Source organism: Ambystoma mexicanum, chromosome 9 (genome assembly GCF_040938575.1).
Source record: "Ambystoma mexicanum isolate Mex_15411 chromosome 9, UKY_AmexF1_1, whole genome shotgun sequence".
In the NCBI taxonomy this organism is placed as follows: Eukaryota; Metazoa; Chordata; class Amphibia; order Caudata; family Ambystomatidae; genus Ambystoma; species Ambystoma mexicanum.
The window spans coordinates 176,697,380-176,719,535 of NC_090931.1; the positions used below are offsets into that span (position 1 = coordinate 176,697,380).

General features: G+C 45.2%; 1 protein-coding gene across 4 annotated transcripts in view; it reads left to right on the forward strand.

Annotated features, from left to right (window-relative positions):
- SLC37A4 (solute carrier family 37 member 4) overlaps positions 1-22,156 on the forward strand; it is a 155,864-nt gene that overhangs the window by 24,132 nt on the left and 109,576 nt on the right. For all 4 annotated transcript variants that reach the window (XM_069614396.1, XM_069614394.1, XM_069614395.1 and 1 more), the window contains exons 2-3: positions 5,319-5,793; positions 14,816-15,048. In XM_069614396.1, the coding sequence (XP_069470497.1) occupies positions 5,643-5,793; positions 14,816-15,048 (384 nt within the window). In that variant the 5' untranslated portion in view covers positions 5,319-5,642. The remainder of the gene's footprint in view (positions 1-5,318; positions 5,794-14,815; positions 15,049-22,156) is intronic.

Consider the following 22,156-nt stretch of genomic DNA (forward strand, 5'->3'; position numbering starts at 1 on the left):
TGTGTGCTAGCGTTGCCATGGGAGCGCTAACTAGTCCTTCTTTGATTGATGTTCCACAGCATTCGCAGGCGCCATATTTTGGGTCCCGAGTGCCGTGTCAGTTATCTGTTAGGTATACATTGTTCCCAAACTATTGAGTTTATCGATTGTGTATTCAATTTATTCTATAGAGGATGGCTTAAATGGTGCTTATGAATATGAATTATCTGAGACTTGTGTATTCTATGACTGTCTCGCATTTTCGACATTTTTAAAGTTCAGTATACATACTGATTTTCCATTATCTTGTTTTAAATCCATATGCCAAATTAAACTTGAGTTGTGCTATCTCCATCTAGCATCATGAAGCAGCGTGATGGGACAGTCATTATACATATCATGGGTATTCATATATATATACTAATTTCAATACTTATTTTTCCAAAGTTTTTTCCGTAACCTAAAACGTCTTAAATCAGAACATTATTTACTGCATTTTCTATACCATCATTTCCATATGTGCATATTCAATCATGCACTATTACTGCATTTTATGTGCCGTCATTTTTACATGTTTCTGTCCTGAATTCTAGTCTTTACTTGTGAGATTTCTTGATACTACATGATTTTTGTTACAAATAACCTGACAAGTGTGAGCCCTCTTAATTCAGACAATGTAGTTACTATATTTTGTGTGCCATAATTTTCACGTGTTCTTGTCTTGAACTTGTGTATTAGTTTGTACAGTTCATGGATGACACATTCTTTTGTTTTTTTCATCCGTCGGGTGATGTCTCCAGGAACTTGTTATAAAAATACAACCATCTCATTATCCGTGTTAAGTCCAACTTCTGTAGATCTGAATCTGCATATTGTGCGTGCTTCCTCTTGTCTCAGTAGCCTTTCCTTATTTCCTCCTCGTCGGCCTAAGGCAACTTTTTTTAGGCCAATGAATTTGATGTTTCGTTCGTCATTCATCTGATGATATTTTTTCCCATGTCTGGGGGTACTATCGATCTTTTCAGTAGAAAGGGGCCTCAATCCTTGTGGGGGCGGGGGGAGCAACAACTACCCCCATGTTGCCAAGCAGCAGTCTTAACACAGCAATATATCCCTCTCTAGATTACTTTCTTTATGGGACTTTAAATGGGCACTTCGCAGTGCTCGCCTTACAAGCTGCTGGAGCCCTTCAGGCTGTCACTTCCCTCTGGGTATACAGAAGTGTTATTACCTTGTTGCCTTTTAACACCGGTTCCTCCACATCATCCACTTTCTGATAAAGCTTTTCAGTGGTTTGCAAGCTATCAGAGGGAGCAGCCTGACACAGGAGTGGCATATTCATTGGCATAAACATTGATTCATCAAAAAGAAAAGGAGAAACCTAACTTTCCCTAATACTAAGAGGGGTTTTCCCTGCCTCAACTAAAACTAAGGTTTCTGTCAGGATGTCTGGCCAAAGTAAATGGCCCACCGTCCTATGTCCAAAACCTATTTCCGTCCCTTACACTTTAACTAAAGGTAGTACCACTTTTCTTGGTCCAGGAAAATGGGTCTCTTCTCCTGTACAGGGATTTACAGTTCCTAAGGGGGCCATTGTCCTTTTCCAAGAGGTAAATTAGTATCCAAATGGTGTAACAAAGTAGTTTCAAAGTGTGCAAACAAGTTCCAAAGGATACAAAGTTCTTAAAGAAAACAAAGTTCGAGAAAATGAATCGCTTCTCTTGGTCTGACGCAGGCTTCTTCCAGTGCCAAGAAAATGTATCCCTTCTCTTGGCTTTCAACTACTTCTCAGGATACTGTAGATGGGCTATGCAAGAAGAGGTTTTCTACTTCTCTATCTTTGCCATTCTCCATAGATGCTTCACTTGAGCTACTTCTCAGTTACTGTGACTATAATAATCACCTGTGCTCCTTGAACTTCTGTTGTGGATCCCAGACTCTCACTTATTTCTCATCAGTTTCCGTCCACCTGGTATACTAGCCTGCCGGGTACTATGACTATAAAGATCTCCTTGGAGCCCTTGATTATCTCTTTGTGTGCGGGTCGCAGACAAGTGGTAGTTTCTCTTAGGATTCTGTTCGCCTGGTATACTTGCCTGCCAGGTACTGTGACTATGAAGTTCCCCTTGGAGGCATGTCACTCGTCAAGCATCCCAGACCCTTTGTTTGTGACTCTCCCTTCTTTTGAGTCTCCCGCCAACCGTCCCGGCTTCCCCAACATTTACGGAAGGCTTACTGGTGAGCTTCAGCTTTCTGCGTGTGTTCCTGGCTTTGCAGCCACCTTCTGCTTGCTCCAAGGACTGCGGCGGCTCTGCAGCAATTCCCTGCTTCTGAGCTGAAGGTCTCGGCCTGACCACGTGCTCCAGCCTTCTCGTTCGGCTGGTTGCCCAGGCGTCTGCTTCTATCCGTCTTTGGACCATGGCAGACTGGATAGGGATGCCTCTGCCGACTGGCATGTGTCCTGCTCTCGGCATCTCAGCTTCTCCAGCGTAGTTCAAATCTCCTACATCCTCCTGGGAGGTACTCTCCCTTTATGTAGTCCTTCTCCCCTTTTTGATTCTCCTCCATGTTTGGTTGATACAAATTGACTAGTACGTTTGTATTGGTTCTGTGGAGTAATCCACACTACTCAACACGTCTTCCTCATCCCAGTATTAGTTATCCCATTTCTCAATGTTCTTCCTCGGGCCAGTGTTTCTTTAGGGAAGTGACATCTATTCTACAGATCAACATGGAAGTGTGTGGGGTGTCGGGATAACCAGGTGAGGGAGATTGGGATGTAGGGGAACTATATTGTGTCTCTCCCAAAGTGTCGTCCCATAGGGGGGTTTCCCCTCCGCATGAGATCCACCCACTGAGTACTACCCTCACAGGTAATATTGGATAGCAGCCTCACCTCCCTGGACTCATGGAAAGGGGCCCTCCCCAGGGAAGAAGGGAAGACATCCAAGGATCTGTCAGGTCCCACCCCTCGTTGCGATCACAACCCATAGGTTGATCTGCTGCCTCGCAGCATTCAAAATAAGCATGTTCACCCCCTTTAAGTCCCCTTACTATTTTCATACTTGCTCTAATCAGAAGAATAAATAAGTAGAATTTGAAGGCCAACATTAGCAGTCTATGAAGAGGTTACCTCTGTTCTAGCATAGATACAGGAGACTTTTTATCAATAGCATCCAGGAAGGTATTGCAGCCGGTTCTCTTAATGCAGGGCCATATGTAAAAGGTGCATGTAACCCAGAATAGACCGAGAACTCACATTAGCTGCCTCACATAATGCAAAAGTGTTCCAGCATGAATAGAGGAGACTAATTGGAAAGAAGGAGAAGGCTACACATACAATGGCATGGATAGTGGGTGCAGATTAGAAGCTACGAGGAAGTTGTCTGTATCCAGACAGACTGAGATTAGAAGTGGGACATGGTTTTCAAAAATTGTTGCCATTAGAGATCAAAGGAACAAGTGCCTGTGGTGTGCAATATGTCAATGCTCCCTGTTATAGTGGAAGCAGCAATTTAGCCAGTGAAACCATGAGTGAGGCTTTTTTGAAGATCATACCCTGAGAAGGAAATCCCTCTGAAGGGCTGACAGTTTATAAGTACCAGCATACCAATGATTTAACAGATTTAATCTGGGTTTGTCTTTTGTATTTTAAAACTTTCAATACGTCCAAAACACTGGTTTTTGAAATTGTCATTTATAAACATGCAGAAAAACCTTTTGACTTTTACAAAAAAGCAAAGCTTTTGTGTCAAACCAGCGGACCTTAAAATATGCTTGCCCGAGGCCAGTAACATCTGGTCCACTCTCTTCTGTCTACCACCCCTTCCACGCAAATGGCCTACATAAGAAGAAAGATCAAGTAATGGGCTAAACAATGCCACCAGCACGCGAGAAGGCAAACCTCACAGAAGAATGCACAGTTATGTAAGAGATAATAGATGATTTGACCAGGATCACTGTATCATCTGCTGGGAAAGCCAGGACACAAACATGAACACTTTGGTTCCACAGTCTTGCATTTGGATACTTTTTCACCTCTTGGACTAACAGTTTATAATCGTCATTGGATGTGACTGCTTGGTTTTACAACACTCCTTCGGAACAAACTAATTTCTAGACCTTCACCATACAGATGAGATGTTCGTTTTTATAGCATCCCCTATCTGGTGCAGGTACATTGCTGATACTAGCACCTGTTGTGCTGCAAAACCAAGTACATATGCAGGCAGGTTTATAAGGTTGAGATATACGAAAGGCTCAGCCAGACTTGCCGGAATGTGTAATTCTAATCTTGCATATGAACACATATTTCTGAAGTGAGTGCTTAACACACTGAGCTAACTCTGAACCATTGTAGCACTCAATTTATAAATACGCATTTCAATGGTGGCTATTGCACATGATCAACATAATTCTCACAGGAAGGAAAGAATGCTACAGGAGTTCTGCAGTAAGCAGCACACAAACTATGTATATACCACAGTAAACACAGAAAGCATTACACAATGAATTGATGAAGCAGAACGTACTTGTCAAAACAGACATGCAATAGGTTTAGAGCCTCAGCAGCATGTCATAATATATCCTGACATGTGCTATTTAAGTCTGGTGAACAATGGAATCTTACTTCTTTAGGTCATGCAGCCCTGTGCCCCTCACCCCCCCCCCCCACCAGTGCGTGTTTTTTAAATAAAACAAAATGTCCCCTCTCCTGGATAGGATTGGGGCACATGAGCAGACAGTGCAAGGCACGCCTGGCACGTGGACCGTGTGAGGGGATTGTAGCCCATGGGGAGATTATTGATTTATGTGCCACCAACTACGCACAGTGTGCGGAGTCTGGCGCGAGGCATGGACACGGTGTGCTTGGACGCCAGGTCAGCGCGAGGAACTCGGGCAACCTAGGGAGACAGTATGAAGAGTTGTGGCCACATAGTGGTACCCGCAGGGGCGCCAAGTACGCGGGTGCGCTGGGGCTCGGGCCTGAGGGGATCTTGTGGCACATGGGGAGACTGTGAAGCGGTTGTGGTGAACACTGCGTGAGGAGCTTTGAGCGAGCACGCGAGAGCTACTTCGAGGCGCTTGGGGCACATGGCCAGACCCGGTGAGTGTGGCACGTGGCGAGGTTATGAGGGGATGCATGCATTGCTGGCACATATTGTGTCGCGATTGAGGAGCGGGTATGCATGGGACTCTGAAAGGTTTGTGGCAGACTGTTTGGATTCAGGGCAGTCAAGGGCTGGGCCTGCAACCCTCCCACTGTAGAAAACCGGTTAGACAACCTTTTGTTGATAACAAACTTGTTTTTTTCACTGCTCTCTTTTTTCCCCCTGCAGGGTGAAAGGTCTTCAGAGGAAGGCCAGCCGCTACGGTTAATCATTGTGGGAGTTTGACAATAACTGGACGTGTGCAGCCCACGGCGTCGGAGTGCACCCCGCTCTGCAGAAGGCACACCTCTTCATCCCCCGGCCTATCTCATCTTCATAGAGCACTTTTTACACCGACTCATTTCGTGATGCAGTCTTTCTTTTTTGCAAGGGATTAACTGTGACTTTAAATATATTCCGCCTGTGAGAGGGGGGTCTGGACAAAGCGGTGAGCCGAGAAGCCCACCTTATTCGGAAACTGAGCCACCGCCACCTCCACCTCCACCCTCTACCATGTCGGCGGCACACGGTTACGGGTATTACCGCACGGTGATATTCACCGCCATGTTTATCGGCTACACGCTGTACTACTTCAACCGGAAGACCTTCTCCTTCGTGATGCCGTCCATGATGGAGGAGATCAGCCTGGACAAGGATGACCTGGGTGAGCCTTAATATTTCTCATGTCTTTATCTACTTCTGCATTCACCGGACGAGGCCAGCTCTATATCCCGAGCTGTCCTTTTTCTGCACACAGCGCACGAGCTGTATTATGTGTACACAGCAGCCGCAGTGTTATTTGCACAGTGCCCAGGTGCTCTGTCTGCAGGATCTGAAAGAGTAGGCGTTGTTAGTGGCGGGAGAGAAGATGCAAGATAACCTCACTGCTTAGATGTTGCAGTTCGGAGGTGCCCCTGTAATGTCTGTGGGTCTGTTTCGAGGGCATAGAGGCATTTGTGTTCAGCTTTGAGCCCTCTGTCCCCGTGGTGGCGTTCGGATGCATGGGCCTGGGTGGTGGTGTGTAAGTTGGTGGTTGTGTTCAGTTTTTTGTAGGGAGGCGCGTGCAAGTGGCATAGAAGGTCTGCATAGCATGAAGAAGAGTGTTCGTGTTTGGGGAGTGGGGGGAATGCATAACATGCATGGGCAATCAATCCAGTATGCTAAGAAGGAAAATGCACCCGGACAACAATTTAAACTAGGCCAAACAATTCAACTGGTGCCAACCATTCATTCCGTGTTGAGGTGCAAAATACAGCGGGGCAACCGTTAAAGCAGGGCAAATAATGTATATATCGGGGGAAACAATTACATTGGGTAACCATTCATGCAGAGCAAACATTAATACAGCAGGGCAACAGTTGATGTACAATGCTAATGTGTGAGTGTGCAAGTTCGCGCACGTGTACATGTCCACTTTTGAGTGAGCACATATACTTGCCATCAATCCAATCAGAACTCTACACCAACGTCTACCTTCTATATATCAAAGCTCTATTCCCCCAACACAGACCACATACGAACAGATCAGCTCACAGAGCCTGGTTACGTCTGATCTGCACTCGCCAACACAACCGCAATGCTTAATTGCGTTTTCACTCTTTCCCCAGTAACCTAACCTACTCCCTACATTTTCAGAGCCGCCAGAGTGCCAGGAGACCATGCAAATGGCAGCAGTGTTCTCTATGGATCCCAATAACATAACAGCATGACGTTGCAGTGGTGGTGCAGTAGAGAGGCCTTTACAGAGGCTGGACAGCCCACAGTATGCTCCCTGGGGACGTCCAACATCTTCTGATGGTAAACCTTTTGTGCAGAGGTTAGAGTTGGTTGGATCCACCAGTTCACGGGTCAAAGAACCTATGATGGTCTTCTGCAGCAGAGGCAGGGCTTCACTAGGACTTGGCTTTGGCAACGCGGGTCATATTCAACTGCAGTGTTCTGGGTCTTCAGCAGAGGCTCCTCTTCAGGGACTTGGCTCTGGGGGTCGATCTGCTGAACGGCACCAGGGCTCCTCTTATCACGAAAAAAAAGAGTAGAACTCTGTTCACTACCACCAGTCTGCCCTAGGCACAACTAAAAGGTCACAAGCATGTTGAGGGAACAGGGATACAAAGGTCTCCTGTAGTACTTCACTGCAAGGTTATGTGTGCTGCAGTGAACAAAAGTGGAAATACAGAGGGGTTCTGGAAGGTAATTAGGGATGCAAACACCATACAAAGACCACTAACCCCCTTCTTGTTGGCCCCTCCAGTGAAGAATGGGAGGCATACATTGGTAATATGATGGGGGGAAAACTACGGTGGATACCCCTTATAGTATGACTTGTGAGCACACATTGGATGGTATTCCTTCGAGACTAGAAATCAAGAATTGTTATTAGTAAGTTGAACTGCTCACAAGCTGCAGGCCCGGATGGCACATGTAATGGCCATGTAAGATCTAATCCCGAACTTTGGGCTGATATACTTACTAATTTAATGATATGTATTAGTAAAACCAATATAATCCCGAGGTCATGGCTGGATAGTAATATTGTCCCCATTTATAAAAAAAGGCAATAGAAGCTCACCAGGCAAGTATAGGATGCTGACCAAGCTCGACATATCCTCGAAGAGATTTACAGAAATGTTACTGAAGGAGCTTACACCTCAATAGATGATAACCATGTTTTGCCTCCCAATCAAACTGGGTTTAGAAAAGGTTACTCAACTATCCGTAATCTATTAACCCTAAAATCTTTGGAACATTTTGGGTATGTTTGACAGCAGACGGTATACATAACTTACACAGATTTTAGTGCATCCTTGGATACTATATGGAGGGATCGCCTAGGGCACAAATGATATGTATTAGGCATATCGAAGGGCCAGTAGAAGATGATTTTTAAAACTATACTCTGATGTAAGGTTGGATGGTGAGCTGTGCGTATCTAATTGGTACAGTACATGCCATGGTGCTGTATTTTCGCCCCCATTCTTTTTAATTTGTATTGGACAAAAGTGGGCACTAGAGGCTGAATCAACATGCGCAGCACTGGGTCTTTAGCTATATGGTTTGTTTTAGGTTTTGATATTTGGATAAGCAGCAAGTTCACGAGGGGGAGAGGTGTTGCCCACACCTCTGTATTAGTATGAAAGGGTTGTACCCCGTAATGCTTGTGCTGATAAGGAAGATGACATTTTTCAAATTTTTCATATGCAGGATTTAATTAGTGATTTAAGTAGGTCAGCTGACACGTGTTTTGACCTGTCACGGTCTTTCTCAAGGCTAAAATGATTCTTGCATGCCTATGGTTGATGGGTGACTGGCTTTATGGTCTGACAATCTGTGCCTATTGGCTGCTGTCCTCCTCGGCTAGTCCTCTTCCTTATTATCAGTGCAAGTATTACAGGGTCCAACCCTTTTTAATTTACTTGACAGATCTCCAGCAAGCACTTGACATAGCTCGTGCTTTCGCAGTTTAGTGCGGTGGGATCAGCGCGTCCTGGTTAGGATATGCTGACGACATTGAATTATGGATTATACCCTGCATGGTTTACAATTAAAGATGAATGCAATGGGAGCCTATGCTTTTTTTTTAAATGGCTTGAAAATTAACATTGATCAAACAAAGATTATGGAATTTGAGTATTGTAAAAACAAAAGGCATAAGAATCGCTGGACTATTAATAGGGATTCTGTTGAAATAGTATACCTGTACACATATCTTGGGGTGGTTATTGATGACCATCTAATGTGGCAGGGACATTGGGATATTCTTGAGGATAAGGTTAATCAGCAGGTGGGTGCGTTTGGCAAGTTTGTTGGTAATAATGGAGGATGTGCCTCGTCTCATCAATACTGTCTATATGGCCAAAATCAGATTGCTGATGGCATATGGTGTTGAGGTGCAGGGAAATGCATATATTCCGAAAATAAAGAAATTGGAAAGAAAAACTCTGAAGAGGATACGGAGGCTCCCAAAGTCCACAGGCTGTGAATATATACTGCTAGAATGTGGTATAGCCAGTGTCGAAATTACAGTTTGCTGCATAGGAAATTGATAGAGCTGAAAGCAGAAGCGATAATTCTTAAGAGATATAAGTATTGCTTGAATAGAGAAATGCCTGTGCGTACTAGTTGTTTTAAGATGACCAATAGTAACCTAGTGCTTTGGACTGATGTTTTAGCTCCTGGTACCATGCAAGCTGTATGCTGGAGATGGAGAACATGCGTGGGCTGATGTGGCCACAAGGAACAATTGTAAAGAATACATGGATAGACGAGGCCAGCAACCACATTATTTATGTGCCTATCCAAATGCAAGCATCTCGAGGCAGTATATAACTTTAATTGTGTGGCTACCTATGAAATAACGGGAGCCTGGGTGGGTATATCACGTCAAGAACGCATGTGCCGGTTATTTGAGGATCATGTTTTAGAAACGTTTAGGCATTTATTTATATATTGTTATAGTATCCGTAGAAGACAATAATTAATTTAAATCCAGAAATTATGTTTAGCTTTTCGAATATGGAGTTGTGGGATCGTTGTATGAGTGGTGATGATTTTAATATTATGTATAACAGTCTCAAATTCTATGATTATTTATTTCACATTTTGAATATTCTTGTTTTATGAGTGATGGGTTTTATTGATTTTGGTCATTTTGTAATTGGAATTGATTTTGTATAAAGACTATATTTCACTGTATGTACAATTAAAACAAAAGAAGATAATGAAAGGGGACAGAGTCCCATAGCGCTGTGAACCTCGAGGGCTTGCCAGTGCCCCCAAAGTAAGGGAGTTGAACAGCGGAAGTTAAGCAAACAGGCTGTACTAACCTCAGTCAGGACAGGGTTTAAGAGATAGCAAATAGCTGGGGCTCCATTGAGGACTATGGAAGGAAAGTTTCAAAAAGAAAAATCTTAACACTAGGGAATTGGACTTGAATACTAGGTCCCCTTAGGATTGGACCCTCTGGCATGTTTTGTTGCTCCGCCACCCTGAAACTGTTGCACACATTTCTTTTCTCTCTTGTATTCTAGTACTCCCCTGGGACCGACGTACGTTTGAATTTAGGCTGGTAATTGCCTATTTGCAAGTTTTGCCAGTTGCAAATGTAGGTATATTGCCCATACTACCATTTAGTGTAACTTGGGCGTTTCCCTTGGGTTGATGCCAAGGTCTGCATTGCTTTGGGATGCTCCTTTTGTATATCATTATTTCCCAAACCCTACTACTGTAAACTGCAGCTATTGAGATGTCCTATTTGCTTACTCTTGCATTGGCTCCATGCTTGAGTCAAAGCTTTATAATTGCACATTCGGCACGTACCTTGGTAATAGAAAGCGTTAAACCACTGGCCAAACCAAAACATGTGGCAAATGAAGCTGCAAAGCCCCAGGAAGAAGACAGAAGTTAATTGCCTTTCCAAAAACACTTTGCCAGGATTTTCCAAGACGATGATTGTGGCAGTGTTGCCACAGTCCCCGGTCAAATTCCAGTTCATGGTAGGCATTTCCTGCAGGCAACAAAGCACATTTTTAGCTCCGGAAAGAGAGGGGTTGTTCTCTTGCAGGCATTAATACATTGCAATGTCGCATGTGCTCCATTGTCAATCAGCAGAACTTTAAATCATAAAACCTATTGGATTGTGTTCACTGCTTCTCAGCGTGGTTGCCTAATTGGAATGAATGTATGCGTGAAGTGCACCCTCGAGTGCGAAGAGTGCCTCCAGGGAAGGGGAAAAACAGGTGTTGGGACAATGGATGATCCTGGAAGGGTTTACAGGGGCTGGGTCTCAGAGGGGTATGTAGAGATTGGAGGCTTCCCAGGTCTCTCAGAGCTAGTTCTCCCCATCAACCTGCATGCGCTGCTAGGCTCCTGAGGTGGCTAGGCCTCCGAATGGGAGCAAAAGCAACATCAGTAATATTGTTGCCTTGTTGCCCCAGAAGCTCACTGTCTCTAGAACTCTGGTTCTCGTTAGGCTGGACTACTGCAACAGACTCTTTCCAAATCTGCCTGCTACTACTCTCTGCCCTTTGCAACTCATCCAGAACAGGACTGCGAGACTTGTCCTTGGCCTTAAGCCCTGTGATTGTATCTCTCCAGCCCTGAAATCTCATTATTGGCTCCCGGTGGCTGTAAGGATTAAGTCCAAGACCCTTTGCATTGTCCACAAGGCCTTCAGGGACCTGGGTCCGCAATACTTTCAACTCGCCTTTCGGAAATACCTTCCTACTTGAGCTTTCGTTCCTCCACCTCCAACTCCCTCAGGGTCAGTCACTTCTCCAAGCAACTAGTTGGTGGTAGATCTCTTTCTTCAGTTGGGGTCTCCCTCTGGAACAGCCTTCCTGTCTCTCTGAAACTTGAGGAGAATTGCCTTTGGTTCCGGAAGCACCTCAAGACCTTCCTCTTTGCCTCTGCCTTCTCTCTTCCTCTCCCCTGCTGATCTCTGTTGGTCTGTTTCTGCACTGGGCACCTGGCTACCCTCTGATTTCGGGCCCAGATCCCTGCCCACCCAGCTGCATACCTGCACTGCTTCCTGGCAACCCTTGCACATTGGTCTGTATCTGCAACCCCACAGCCTCCTTACCTGCACTTATTGATACCTGTTGTCTGCGCTTTATTCTTGCATTTGCTGGCCGCACTATCTGTTGTTTTTGATCACGTGTTCAGCACTTTCCACTCCTCCCCTGCTCCTTGCACTCTCCCCCTTCCGTGCACCTGTGCGTTCTCATCATGTCACTGGGCCTAGTAAGATCATTGCTTTGTCCTCCCTTGTACCCCTCCCTTGCCTCGTCGCGCCTTGAATCACTTGTTTATGGGCGTTATATAAAAAAAAAAGATCATATCATCAATTAGCTGCTGCTTGATTCTGTAAGCATGGCAAGCAAGGCATCACATCTGCTTGTCTACCTCTTTCAAAACATGTCTTGGATTGCTTGCTCAATGGACCTAACTTAATCTTGCCTGTACTCCTGTGCAGAGGGGACACTGCCTGGCACTTCGGCTGTATTGCTTCTTTTGGGGACAGGACTATGACGCTATTAATGGGCTGATTCTTCACTGGACTGGAAACCCACTTAGTGGAATTCTCAGTGGTTGTGAATAATTCAAAGCTTTCAATCTATCACTTTTCTGATGTATAGAAAACAGGCTTCAACAAACATATCCTATGACAGTTCTTTAAGCCACCTGCTAGTCATGGGTATGTGTACCGGCAAAATAGCTAAAGAGCTCTGCGACAGACTTTTATTTAACATACAGGTCACATCTCAATATCCTACAAGAGCTAATATGAACTATCATCCCAAATCCTATGCTCTTTGGCAAATTACGGTTTCTTGGTTTCTTAGCTTCCCAATTGGCAAAATCCCCTAAGGGGCCTTTTATTTTCTCGATACATCAGATCCCTTACCTCACAAAATTGGAAGAGCCCTCTGAAGCAGGTAATATGTTGTCAGCAAATGTTATAAAAAAAGTCAACTAGACCTCCCACAAGCCCGTCTCTACCTCAGCCAGGGAAGGAAAAGGGCCACAGCCAATCCGACTCCCTGATGGGATCTCGAGGGTACGTTGTCGGCTTCCACACTTCGCCAAAGTGCATAACCCTAGACAAATCCCTATCTGCCACCTTTCCCGCTTAACGCCATTTTATGCACCTGTGCAAATTGCTTGAAATCGGAAGCGTTTAGAATCCAGCTAACCGACGGTAAAGTGAACCAAAGCCTCATCAATAAACACATTTCCCACTTGTATCAGGTGTACTACCTCCTTTATTTTCTTAGCAACTAGTAAACAACACCTGTTTTATGCTCAGCAGACAAACCTCACGTTATATAAAAGCCATGCCCATTGGCTTTGCCAGCCAATTCTTGCTATTGTTACTGTCCTTTTATCAACTGCAGTTTGAACATTTGGCAGTGAAAATGCAGGTTTCCTTTCTCGTTCTAAAATAATAGCTCACAATTTGGATTCCTTTATTAAAACCCCAATAAATCAGAAGATTCTTCCTTTTAAAGACACAGCTACTGCTTGCACATTTCACAAGGGCAACTTCATTCAAGTCACGTCTTCTTCTTATGATATTGAATTTGGTCATAACGATAAATTAATCAGATCCTGTCACCAGCGCCCCTTTTGCATAATCCTCATTATTATCACGTGTGGCATAGGCGTAGCCAGATACGGATTGCCATTTAAAGGAAGGTAAACACTTTGTTTTGGCCAAGTTATCAACACTTGCCACTTGATTTGCCCTGCATTCATGGAACTGTGCGTGTATAAAATAAAGATTTTGAACTTCACTCCTTCTGTTTTGAGTGCTATGTTGTCCCCCCACAATGACCAAGTCAATCGCAAATCTGCCGTGCCCATGCAAGATGAAGGAGAACAAGACCACACTACTTAAAAGATAACCTCCTAATTCACGGTAATTGCAATCTGGTCTTAAATCTAGAAAAGGTACAAGGACCACAGTGGCTAGTGAGAGAGCGAGGATCTACTACTCACTCTAGACATGGGCAAGCCAGCAGTATGACAATTTTAGACTTGTCATCAGCTGACCACACTGGGAATCATAAGATTCTACTCCAGCACCTCCGCAGACGCACTGGGAATTCTGACACAGCCATAATCTGGATCTGATCCCTCCTCTCCAATCACAATTGGCAGTTGAGAATTGGCTCACACCAGCATGCTAAAACAGAAGACACCCCTCTGGGGTCTGCCAGGGGTCTGACTTATCTCCACAAATTTTGATTTAAGAGCAACTACAATTCCAAATATGTTCAGATGATAGTCGGATCTGCATCTTGCTGTAAATGTAATCCAGAGACCTAGACATTGGAGACATTGTCACAGCTGGCATGAGCCAGATCTTTCACAGGATGAAGATTAGCACCTACTGCTTAAACGGGTGCAACACAGAGATGTTTGAGTTCTAGGTGTAATTGTCTGCTACAAGGTGCCATACCTTAGATCACTCTCAATCTGTTGCTAAAAGCCCAACAGAACTAGCATGCCTTCAGGAAAAACCTGAAGACTGTTCTTTTCAGATAGAGCTTTGATTCATAGTGTTGTTAAATTAAGATTCTCACAGGAATAGTGCTTGGGCCTCCAAGAGAAAAGCATCGACTATAACTACAATCCTGCATCTGGCCCAATATAGCTGTCCCCAGTGGCCACAAGATGACCTTGTTTTATGTAACAAATCAATCAATTAAATGGATATTATGCTTACATATTTGAAGTGTATAGAGAGTTGTAGTAGAGTTAAGAAAGGGTTGCAACCTGCCCATAGGTGGCATGGAAAGTCCTAAACTTCAGGTTGAATATGGCAGACGGTAGTGTATCCTCTTGGGTTCCTCAGTTTGTCACAAGTACCTCCTGCTACTGAATGCCAAATTATGCGATTATAAGTCTCCATAAAAACTCTGACATCTGATAGTCAAAATAGATAAATTACCAGTGTTGCCCTAGTTTAATCTTTTTATTTACAGCTCTTAGTTCTGGGTTTCTTCAATTAATTAATGGGTGAAGGATGTCACATGTCATGCCACGAGAATTCTATATAGAATGTGAAGGGATGTAGTTGTTGATATCCTTGGCACTATGAGCGTTAGGATTCTGTGCACACTTTGCTTCTTACACATTATTGTATTCTGTCTGTTCCTTAAAGGCTTTATTTGATTCCTCCATAGGTCTAATCACAAGTAGCCAGTCAGCTGCGTACGCCATCAGTAAATTTATCAGTGGTGTTCTCTCGGACCAGGTCAGCGCCCGATGGCTTTTTGCTGCCGGCCTCTTGCTGGTGGGAGTTGCCAACGTCTTCTTCTCCTGGAGTTCCACTGTGCCGGTCTTTGCCGTACTCTGGTTCTTCAATGGACTTGCACAAGGATTTGGGTGGCCACCATGCGGGAAAATCCTTCGTAAAGTAAGTGAAATTAATATAATTTGTCTTCTATATGATCAGGTGGCAGTGTGGGGAACGGTGCAGGAGTGCCGACAGCAGGAGAGTTGGCCTCTTTGCCTTTGAGACAGCTAGATCAAAATGTTAAGTGCTTTACAAGCAACTATCATAACATGTAACATAAAGACTCCTCAGCAGTTCATGCTGAATGGAATGGGCTAGAGATGCCAGCTGTCTAGAAGCTCAGTGAAAGGAGAGACCTGTTATTACAAGGAAGACTCAAAATGTGCATGACTTCAAGGGCGAGTGAGAGTTATCAGCAACTGTGTGCCTCTCTTCAACAACACATGTATAGATAATTTGTAGAAATCTCTCCTTTGTCTCTGTTTGGGTAAGACTCTTTTGTCTGGGCTAAACAAAGACCACTCCAATAGCGAAACCCCAACACATTTCTTAGCTCTCTTAGACACGTGCTCTGGGACTGCTACAGGTATTATTAGTGTTGAACAAATTTGTTGAATCAGTGATATACATGAAGACATTGAGGAGAAGGTTGGCAGAGGGGAAGGGACCTTGTATCTCTCCTACATCATTTTCTAAAATGTAATTTAAATGATCAGCTGAAAAAACTGAAGTCTCTTGCAGAATCCTGCCAGTGGACAATTGCCACCTGTTATCAGTTACAGCTGGATTAAAATTAAGGTCTACACCTGCCCTTAATTATTTGCGATCCAAACAGAAGATGGTAACTATCTAAACTGAATGAGGTCCAACCTGGGCCTTTGGTTGAAGCTAATCGAGATTAACTGTATGGCCTGGCTGAAATTTTGCACACGTGGGACGGAGATGTCGACAGACTGTCCACCTCAAAGATGTTTATCCAAGATCCTAAAAAGATTCAATTAGAACTTGCCTGGTACACTGGGCATTTTAACTTTTTACATAAATGTTTGACTTCTCTAAGAGAGATTGCAAGATACTGCTGATTACGGAGGGACCAACCTGGCCTGTTGTTCTTCGTATTGTAGTGTGTTTCTGTTTAGCGTTTAATAATGCAATTTAGTAACCTTTTAAAAAAATATTTATTTTTATTTATTTTAAATAAATCATGTGCTTAGTACTTTTGTGAAATGGAGATGCTTGCATTCCATAAGATGTTGGTGTGCTGCAAAGCATGAAGAACAAAATATTTCTATTGCTTGGGACACTACACCATGCGCATACAGCACCAGTGTCTATGTGCTGAGAGACGGGGTTCCAATTCTACATCTGTGTTTTGTGGCAGAAACTAGTATTGTGGAACAGATTTCCTGTCACCAACACAGTTGTGGACACTGGGCACTTTAGGACTGTCCATTACATTTGTAGGGTGCAGCATTTTCAGTCATAGTTTTGGAGCTTGCTGCTTGTGTCCTGTTTTTTCTCTTCACCAAGATTTCTCCTACAATTCATTTCTTCTCTCTAGCTATGGATCGTTCATAGATTATATCTGCCTTTCCAGATGGACATTGGAGCAGTGCATGAGTTCTCTCACAGACATGACTGGTTATTGAAGCTGGATTTGGCTGGGCTCTAAGTTGTAAATCACTTGGTGCACTGGATCGTGTTGTAGGTTAATGTATCCTGGGGGCACAGGGTGTTCTCATCCCAGATGCCCTCTGCCTTTAGGACAGATATTAGAATATGTTCTGAGAGGATGTTCAGGCATCTCGGGTGAAAGCCTGGGTAGGGCCAGAGCACAAACTCAGCTGGACATTTTGTGCCCAGTTTGAGATGTTGCCTTAGGTGGAAGTGAAAACCATGGCATTTTCCTCCAAATGTAGGTTTTTGAGTTTGTTGATGGTTGTTTCTGTGAGGACCTTGCGATAGGACACAGAAGATTTAATGTGTGACTGAAATATCAGTAAGGTACTTTTTTACTGATCAATAACCCTCTTGGTACATTTATCCTTATTATCCTAAATATTCTGCATCTGTGCTAAAGAATCCTAGTGCAAGTTTCGCTGTGAGCCCCAAACTCTGTAAAACCATGCAGTATATTAGGAAAGGTTGAAAGTAAACTGTGCATAGAGGCCAGCTAATACATATGCTGCATATATTCATGTCACACCGCTACTGCTGTCCTTCGTACATCTGTTGTTTTTATCTGTTTTTATTGATATTTTTGCTATAAATAAACAACCACAAATATTAAACTTCGATAATTATTAGGCGCTTATACAACAAGTACATTGTGTTTCAAAGCGACAACAGAGAGGGAACATGGGATAGGAAACCATTAATACAAGGCCTTGTGAGCATTCAGAGAGCGTGCATATGCAAAGAGAGGAGAAGAGGGAGTGGGGGGTAAGTGCTGGAGGACCCATGCTCATGAGTGAGCAGCAAGTGTAAGTGCCCAGTGTAGGAAATGCTAGAGAACATTCATCTGTAAAAAAAAAATATATGGGTAAGTGCAGGCCTACAGTGCAAAGGCCAGTAAGTGCCAAGGCAAATGCTGTGTGTTGGCGAGGGCTGAAGGCGATTGGGTGTGGGAGGCTAGGGCCCTGAAGGACACATAAGGGCCCTTGTCACCAATCACAGCGACCATGAGATTAGCAGAGGAGAGAAGAAGGGAGGAAGGGGGTGAAAAGGAGAATTGAGGAGCTTCCGGAATTTGAGGAGGTCCGACTCAAGAGGAAGGGAGAGGCTGTTCCATAAGAGGGAGCCAGCTGGGGAAAGAGATTGGCCTCTGGACCTCTGTTTAGTGAAACACTTGACACACAGAGAGTTAGTATCAGAGGAACATAGACGTCTAGAGGGAGAGTATTTAGTAAGGGCGAGTTGCAGATAGCGTGGCCCCTGGCCCCAGACAGCCTTATGGATGATGCAGAGGTATTTGAACTTGATCCTTGCAGCAACTGGGAGCCAGTGAAGAGATTTTAGGGCAGGAGAGATGCAGTCCCCGGGCTTGAGGCCAAGGATAAGTCTCACTCCCTATTCTGGATTAGCTGGAGAAGGGCGTAGAGAGGAAAAGGAAAGAGTCAAGAGAACGCTATTGCAGTAGTCTAGCCTAGGGAGAACCAGAGCTCTAGTAATATTGAGCCTCTGGGGGAAAGTGAGAAAAGGGAGAATTCCTATGAGAAGCAAGAGTTGAAACTTGACTTCTTGGCAATGTCCTGAATGCAAGGAAGGAAAGGGAGGAGTCGAAGAGGCCTCCAAGGCTTCTGGCTTCAGATGAGGGAGACTGGTGAGTGCCCATAGAGGAAGGCCAGAGTGAGGGGATGAAAGGTGGAGCATGGGTCCCAATTGGAAGGATATCAGTCTTGCTGGCGTTGAGGCAAAGATCGTTGGAAGTGCACCAGGACTAAATGGCAGCTAGGCAGTCTGAGATGATGGAGGATGCAAGAGGATCTGCGGAAAGTTTGAAAAGAGTTGTGTGTCATCTGCGTAACACTGGAAGTTGGGGCAGAAGGAGGAATTGAGGAGTGCCAGCTGAGCAAGGTAAGTGTTAAAGAGCCAGGGGAGAGATTGGAGCCCTGGGGGACCCCAAAGGTAGAGAAAGGGGTAAATGAGGAGAAGTGCCCAGAATGGTCAGTTAGGAAGTAGGTCAGCCAATCCAGTGCCTGCTCCTGGATACCCATGGTATCATGGAGCCGTTTTGAGCATGGAGTGGTCGACCGTGTCAAAGGCAGAGGAGAGATCAAGAAGAATGAGGACAATTGGAGTCAAGAGATGCAAGCAGTTCTTCACAGGTGTTCAGAAGCAGTTTCTGTGCCTCTGGAGGCTCAGGATCCATATTAATGGTTGTGAAGACCACCAACAAGTTCAGTGTGTGAAGTAAGTTGGGGAGGGCCATCTTCTCCAGGAGTTACCTAAGGAAGGGTGTGAAAGAAACCGGGTAGTAGTTGGCTGGACAGGTAGTGTCTGCTGAAGGCTTTTTCAGGAGGCGGCGCACAAGGGAGTGCTTGAGGGAGGAGGGGAAGTAACCAGTAGCAACAGAGTGGTTGCAGAAATCGGCGAGTGCAGGGGCAAGAGAGACAATGTTGTCCTTGATGGTTCTGGAGGAGCCAGGGGAAACCTGTTTGGATGAGACCTTCATAGAGCGGACAACTCTGGTGACCTTATCCGGTGTGACAAGGGAGAAGGCGGAGAAAAGGAAGGAGGGTGGGAGGCCATAGGGAGTGTGGCAGGGGGAGAGGCTAGCAAGGGTGCTTGGGATGACCAGCGTTTTAGTGGTGAAGTGCTTTGTGAGGGCCTGTGACGGAAGAGGGGAGGAGGAGACCGCTGAAAGGTTGGCTAGTTCCCTGCAGATGAGTTCAACCTTGTTGTTGTATGCCCCCAATACCTGTGCCTGGATGTGGGCCATTTTCCTGGCACAGATGGAGAGTCTGTATTGACTTTGGAGCAGGCGGCAGGCCAGTTTGTCAGAAGGTGAGGTTGAGGTTTGCCACTTTCGTTCCGCAGCTCTACACTTGCGCTTCAAGGCTGCAAGTTCGGAGTCGTACTGGGTATTTCCCTCAGAGACAGGTTTCAGACGGATCCTCATGACTGGGCCAAGAATGTCCAGGGTGTTAGTAATGGCCAGATGGAGGTTGCTGAGAGCAGAGTCCGATGTAGCATCAGGGGTGGGGGTATGAAGGTGGATGTGAAGGCAGCAGCTGACGCACGTTTCATCAGGCGGATGTTCGTGAACAAGGTTGGCAGGGCTGGAGGTGGTGGCTGAGGGGACCCAGGTAAGAGGAGAGGAGAGAGTGGTCTGACCAGGAGAGAGGTGTGATCAAGCTGGGGAGAGTGAGAGATCAGAGTGGATGATGACGTCAAGAGTGTGTCCTGCTGTGTGGGTAGGACTGGAAGGGAGAATGCAGAGTGAGAGCGAGTTACAGAGGTCAAGGAAGAAAGTGAATGCTGTGATGTAGTCCAAATGGATATTGAAGTCTCCCTAGAGAAGGAGTTTAGAGGAGGTTGAGAGAAGAGAGGAGCAGATATCGGCCCATTCAGAAAGGAACAGGGTGGTAGCGCATGGGGGCCTGTACTTCGTGGCAATGTTCAGAGAGTAGGAGGGAGAGATGACCAACTTGCAAACCAGGCTCTCAAAGGAGGAGTAAGGCTGGGTGTCTATGAGGGAGGAAGGAACCCCTACTCAAGGAAGATTGAGGTAACCCCACCAACAACACGGTTAGGTTGGGGCTGGGAAAGGATCTTGTAGCCATTGGGAGAAGAGAGCCAAAAGCAGTGACTGAGCTGGCATTGAACCATGTCTCGGTAAGAGCGAGAATGTCATGGTCAATGTCTTCAAGAAGGAGGCAGATATCAGAGAAGTGTTTGTTGGATGAGCGGGTCGTTAAGTGTGACCACGTGAAGGGGGTCTCTGCCTTTTTGAAGGATTTCCGATTAGGAGAACAGGGGCGTGATACACCAGTCGGAGGGAGAGGGACAGAGAGAGTGGTTGGGGAAGAGGCAGGTGAGGGAAGGAAGTTAATGAGGGACGGCAGGCGCTAGTCGAAGAGAAGGTTAGGTTGAGGACCCTGAGCCAAGATAGTGCCATTGTGGTAAACCTTTAATGATGCAGCGGGATGATGAGAAGCCTGCCAAGAGGACTTCCCACTTGGTGCCACCATTAGTGGGTGATGATGTGAAGGGGGAAGAGAGTAGAGATGAGGAGTCCATAGATCTGGGGAGGGTACAGAGAAGAGGATATCGGTGAAGACCTGTCTCTAAATTGCGAAGACCCTTGATGTTTTTCTGTTCAAGACATGCCTCTAAAACAAATATTGTGCAACAGTAGGGCCATACTCTGGATCTGGTTCTGAACCCCCTCTATGGGGGTCTTGTGAACAGTCAGCGTAGGGTACGATGGGCTGCTTGCCAAGGCAAGGTGATGACTGCCTCAGGTGTGGTTCTGTCTCCCTAACCAGCACTAGATTATGACTGGTTGCAGCCAAAGTAATGTTGTCTAGTGTGAAGTGTAATTTAATGTGTGATGTCACCAGAACTGTGTTGATAATGCACCTCGCTCACAAACTCATATCATCCTGTACTGCCGCTGGGGATTTTCTGAGGTACTACCAAATATTCTCATCAGGGTTTTCCATTGAATGTGGTGTTCGTGAAAGTGACACATACCTGTGTGATGCTGCTTGCAGTGTGATGTCACCAGACAGCGGTTGTTGACAGTGTTATGTCATTGGATAGTGTTCCTTTTCATATACACTCCGACTGCACCTCCTGGTGTCAGTGGTCTCCTACGGTGTCCACATAAGGTACCGTTCTTATGTTTGTAAGTATGGGATTTATACCAAGCAATTCTAGCTGTGAAGCAACAGAGACCTGTACAGAGGGGGAACAAACTGGGGATTACAAGTAGGATGCAGGTGTAGCAGAGGAGCTCTGATGTGTAGTGGGAATGAAGGGGATAGGATTCTAGAAGAGGAGAAATGGAGTTGAGCGATCAGCGATTGGAGTGAGATTCTTTTAAAAGTAGGGTCTTCATGCTCTTCCAGAAGTGTAAAATGGAGCGGGACAGTCTTGCCTGCATTGGTAACGTGCTCCAGAGACAGGGTGCCTAGAAGTAAAATACCAGTTTCCTGTTGATTTTCCTCTTGCAAGTTCTTTTTAAGTCAACAGCAGGTAAGGCCTTTTAAGGGAATGTGATCAGCTGTTGCAACTGGTGCCTTTCATTGTGGGGTGATCAAAAATACCTCTTCACAGTTTATGGTGACACCAGAGGATGCATATCCCAGCATATAACGGCCTCCGATCATGCCTCTCCTATTGTGATGCCATTCACTTGTTCTACTCACATGATGTCATCAGTCAGTGGAACTCTTCCCAGTCCTGTAACATGGCCATTTACGCTGTCTATGAATGCATGATGCAAAATGTACACTCGCCACTAGCCATTGGCTAGTGATGTTTGACTCTTGGCGAGTAAGAAACGATGTGCTTTTTGTATGTATAGAATTGAGGTGTCAAAGGACTTTTATGGCTGGTATGTAGCTTGCAACTTAAATTTTTGCACCCTGGTGCATGTCTTATGCAGACATTAAAAAAATAGTCCACAGGCGCCCCTCTGCGAGAATGAACACGGCCCATTGACCTGTTCTTTGGGAAGGTACCCATTCGAGAGTCTGCAGCCACACTTTAGCTCATTGTA